This window comes from Haliaeetus leucocephalus, unplaced genomic scaffold, assembly GCF_000737465.1.
Source record: "Haliaeetus leucocephalus isolate CR32 unplaced genomic scaffold, Haliaeetus_leucocephalus-4.0 Scaffold687, whole genome shotgun sequence".
NCBI lineage: Eukaryota > Metazoa > Chordata > Aves > Accipitriformes > Accipitridae > Haliaeetus > Haliaeetus leucocephalus.
Genome location: NW_010973123.1, coordinates 4,105,225 through 4,109,806, shown reverse-complemented (window position 1 = coordinate 4,109,806; position 4,582 = coordinate 4,105,225). Strand labels below are relative to the sequence as shown.

The window sequence follows — 4,582 nt, the reverse complement described above, 5'->3', positions numbered from 1 at the left end:
CCCACCGCCTCTCGCCTGTGGAGGGCCTTGGGCCGGCCCTGCACAAACCGCCTTTTGCAGCGCCTTTCCTGCAGCCAGGCAGGGCAGATTCAAGCGGCGGGGGCTCAGAGGAGCCCAGGTGAACAACGGCTCCTCAGCAAGCAGCGACCACGCACCGCCGCCATTTCGTGCCCGCCTGAGGAGACGCGGCAGCGCCGGACGGAGCATGCGCGGGGTGGGTGAGGGGCGTGAGGAGCTCGCCCCCCCTCCCCGGCGCATGCGCAGCAGCCGGGCCGGGGGGGCGGTACGGCGGGCGAGCATGCGCAGTGGCGCCCGGCGCAGCCTTTATATAGGGGCGGGGGGGGCGGCGGCGGAGCCGCATTGCAGGCGGGCGCGGGGACGATGGCGCGGCGGCTTCTCTGCCTCCTCGGGCTCCTGGCGGCCGGTAAGCGTCCCCGCCGGCCCGGGCCTCCGCCTTCTTCTCCCTTTCCCCCTCACGTTTAGCCCCGGCGGTCTGGGGACGGTGTTCCCTCAGCACCGAGGGCCTGCCCGGGCGGGAGCGGGCTGAGGGCGGCTGTGACAGGGCGCGGGGGCGGGGGGGGAAGTGTGGAGGGAGGTCGGGCCTAAAGCTGTTTCTCTTCTCTCTTCTCCCACCAGGACCAGCCGGGCCCGGCTGCCGACAGCGCAGGGAGAGGAGACAGCGATAAGGGAGGGTGGCGGGCGGGGGAAGCCTCCTGCCCGGGCCCCGCCGCCCTGGGGGTGGCGCAGCCCGGTGTGGGGCCTAACGGTCCCGCCGGGGGAGCAGGGCCTGGGGAGGGGAGGGAGGGAGGGTGGGGGGAGGCGAGCAGGGGTTTCGGGGCTGCCTTCGGGGTGGCTGCGGTGGTGGAAAAGCTATGTTTAGGGCGGGCAGCGCCCAGGAATAGCGATCAGGTAAAGGCAGGGGGAAGTCTCTGTGAGAAACCAGGCTTTCCTGCTGCTGGAAATGACCTCCTAATGACAGTGTGGTAGCATGGGATCGGTTTGTATCCATATCTGACACTAATCGGGCAACTGTATCGGCTCTTAGAGCCAAAGAAGAGCAATTGGTAGAAACTGTTTTTCTGCCAGCAGCTCTGTTTATCTCTGACACTTCAGGGATAGATGGGCGTTAATCCTCTTTCAGACGGCAAGAGGTAGCCTTTTCTGTTGCATGCTTTTAGCAGCCTCATTTCATTAGGGTCTCCTGCTGCAGGTGGAAAATTCCACTAATGTTGCTGCGTTGTTACCTGTTGTTACTGAGGTAGGAGATGGTGGTTGTGGTGGAAATAACATATTCTTCCATTAGTGGTAGGACTAGAGTTTAGAAAAGGCAATGCTTGTGTTTTTTTACTTTGCAGAAGCTAGACAGAGCTGCGGAAGCGATTCATAGACTGACTGGAGGGCTAATATGCCTTCAGGTTGTGGTACGGAATGGCTAGAAACCCCAAAATTGAAGGTTGGATGCAGTGATGCACACAGTGTTTTGGATAAATTTCCTTTAAATAAGACAATTTTAAACCTAGAGCTTACTTGCTTACGAGTTTAACCTGCAATGTTGCACAAGTCAGCTAAAAACCAACCCTGACTAGCTGTTTAAAAGCCATGGGAATAGCCAACTGGCAGACTACAGTAAACTCTGCCTTTGAGATCTTGCATGATTGTACACTAGTACTTAAGTGGAGTCTTAATATACTGATATGTGGACAGTTTAATGGAGAATCTCAGACTTTTCAGGCTGGAAACAAGAAAGCAAATGTCAGCTTTCAGTCTGCATATTTATCTGCTTTAATAATACGATTTTTGAGTCTACTCTGCACTGAATTAACTGCCATCAATTATCATGTCTGTTGGGACTGTTTCCGAATCACTAAAATCATTGTAGTTTCTTGTGCTTCAAAAGTGAAAAGGATTTGCCTTGAAGTACCTACCAGGTTTCCCATTAGTGTATTTAGGGAAATTGTAATGAGAAACCAGTTCAGCAATGAGAGCTAGCTTGGTCTGCCTGTTAAAGCCATGCGTATGCAACTGAGCATAGCAGAAGACTTGTTAGGCCTGTTTTTCTTTAGGAAGTCACTGTTTTAACACAAATAAACAGCTGTCTATTTTCACCAGCTTTCTGTTATGAATACTAATTGACTCACCTATGAAAGCATAGTGCAGATTTTTCTGAAGACCTTACTGTGACAACCTGAAACACTATTTTTGTCTACTAAGTTAATTAGCTGTATCAAAATCTCACCACCCTTGGCGTATCCTAATGGAGTTACTTGGCTGGTTTACAGCATGGCTGGTAGGCCATGAGGGTTTTTGGTTGACCTACTTGCAGTGCTTCTGTGTATCTTCCCTTTAAGGGAGACAAGAAGGAATTGAAGCAGGATGTACAGGACTCTGGATCTCCGGACTACAGATACGCTTGTCTTTGAGATCAGGAAAGAAGGAAGGCTGGGGCACAGTTAAAACAGAAGTCAGTTTCTCTTGAGCTGATTGTTAATTTTTTTTCCTCATGGTAAAATAAAAGTTAAGCTTGGGGTGAAAAGTAAGTTTGAGGATGCAGTTATTTCACACACACCCCCTAAAATAGTAGACTTAGTCTTTCTTCCTTCCAAGATTTCAAACTAATGCATAATTCCTCTATCAAACACTGGTCAGAACATCTGGGGACAGGAAAATTGAAGGCTGGGTTAGTCTGACTTGAATTTTCTGGAGGATGTGGAAAAAGCAGATAGTTGAACTTGGACTGTGTTCTGTAGTTTGCAGGCTTGCTCAGTTTGGGAATGTGGTCTCTAACAAAAAAGCTAGGCTGGTGCAGCCCACTGCTGTAGATTAAATTAGGCAAACAGTGGAAAGCGTCCTATATCTCTAAAAAAATATGTCCCTGTTTTCTTGGAGGGATAACAGGGAGTGCTGTGAGCATGAGGTGCTTTACAACTGTCACATAACGAAGCAGTGCTTTGACAGTGCACCAGTCATGTGGCTTGTCTAAACCTGCCCTTGCACAATCTCCTCCTTGTTTGCAGAAGAGGTATAAATAGAGTTCTTGGTTGTATCTGGAGGAGCTGCACAAGCTGTTCTGCCTGGTCACGGTCGCGCTTGGCAGTATGCGCGATTGCATCCGCAGAGCTTCTGAAGTCTTATGCGGTCTTTTTACAATCTCAGTTTGTGCTATTCAGCGTACCACAAAGCAGCAGTTCTGGGAATCTGATAACGGAGATGAGGTAGAGGGTGGAACCAGAGAGTGGAAGCTTGTCAGCAAAACTGAACTGTGTCTCTGTCAGGTGACGGTGATGTCAGTTGGGACTCTCCAGGAGGTTGGACCGTGCTGTTTTGGGGAGTGTTTTCTGGTGTAACATGCAGGAAGATTTTTTACTTTGTATCTGGGGGGGAAGCAGGACCAGTTACTGCTGGCTGCCTGTGGGTTTTTGTTTCAATGTCTCATGTGGACCTGATTCTTCAAAGCAGGCTTGGGGCAACGCCTTGGAACTACAAGACAAAAAAAGGGTTTACATTTGTTTTTTCTTTAAGGGTTTACTCGCAGTCCATTTTCCATTTTTTTTTCTTTATGTAGCAGCTTTTGTATGCAGTTAATTTGCTGCTATTAAGATATCAGACTTCCTACTGCAAGTTAAAAGGGGTACTTCTGTGGTCTTTGAAGTGTGTGCATGTGTTTTGAGGCAATGCTTGTCTGTGTATTTGGTCATGGAGCAATGTTTAATTTCAGATATCAGTATTTTTCTTCCTCTTGGAGTGAGGAGTCTCATGTTTACACTGTTTACCCTGACAAGTTTTCAAACTGCGTTCTCTACTGAAAATGTCTGCATATAGAGAGATTTTTTTGGAGATGCTGAGTAAATGAATCTTGCAGTGAGATTTCAAGGCTTGTTTTTACTAAACAAAACAGTTTAAAATCCTTTGACTATGTTCACATATGGGACGCAAGCTGTTAGTATGCAGAGATTAGGGGTTAACACTTTCTTCTTTCCTGCTATCAGCTGCTTCATCACTGTACTCCTGGGTAGGTTATTCTTTCACCTTGTGCGCTACAGTTTGACTTTTCCAGGCTCTGCCATCGCTAACTGCTGTCTTCCCTGAAGCTGCTCTTTAAAATGTCATTTTTCATCCCCCTGGCATACTTTCTTTGCTCAGCTGCAGGGGTCTGACGTCTTCCCTTTCCCTAAGGGAGCTTCCTATTGAGTTGCCTTCCACGTCTGGCATTCATTCTGCATTAGAGCACTTCTCCGGCAACAGTGTGAAAAAGAGCATTGCTCCTGACACTCTTCTGTTTCTTCCTGGCAGTGTCTTGAACTGCCCTCCTGTTTTCTGAAGTTCTTAGATGCCTCTGGAGTTCACCTGTGCTTTGCTGGGACTGCAGTGTGACCTGCGGCCAGGAACTTTGTTTTCTCTTACAGATCTGTCTGTCTGCATAACTAGCAGACTTTTCTGTTCTTTGTGGTGTGAATATATTTGCCTGGTGAGAGGGGGATGTTAAATACAGAATTTCTGCAGAGACTTGCATGAAATCTGTTGTGTCCCTGTCCCCCTGCCTCTCCCTGCTTCCGTGTCACACCCCCCTCCCCCCCCACAGAAC

The 4,582-nt window shown here is 49.0% G+C and overlaps 1 protein-coding gene across 2 annotated transcripts in view; it reads left to right on the top strand.

The window, feature by feature from the left end:
• The first annotated feature begins 338 nt into the window (after positions 1-338).
• The window catches only part of LOC104839575 (proactivator polypeptide), a 23,712-nt gene continuing 19,468 nt past the window's right edge, over positions 339-4,582 (top strand). For both annotated transcript variants that reach the window (XM_010579939.1, XM_010579938.1), the window contains exon 1: positions 339-424. In XM_010579939.1, coding sequence (XP_010578241.1) covers positions 382-424 — 43 coding nt within the window. In that variant the 5' untranslated portion in view covers positions 339-381. The remainder of the gene's footprint in view (positions 425-4,582) is intronic.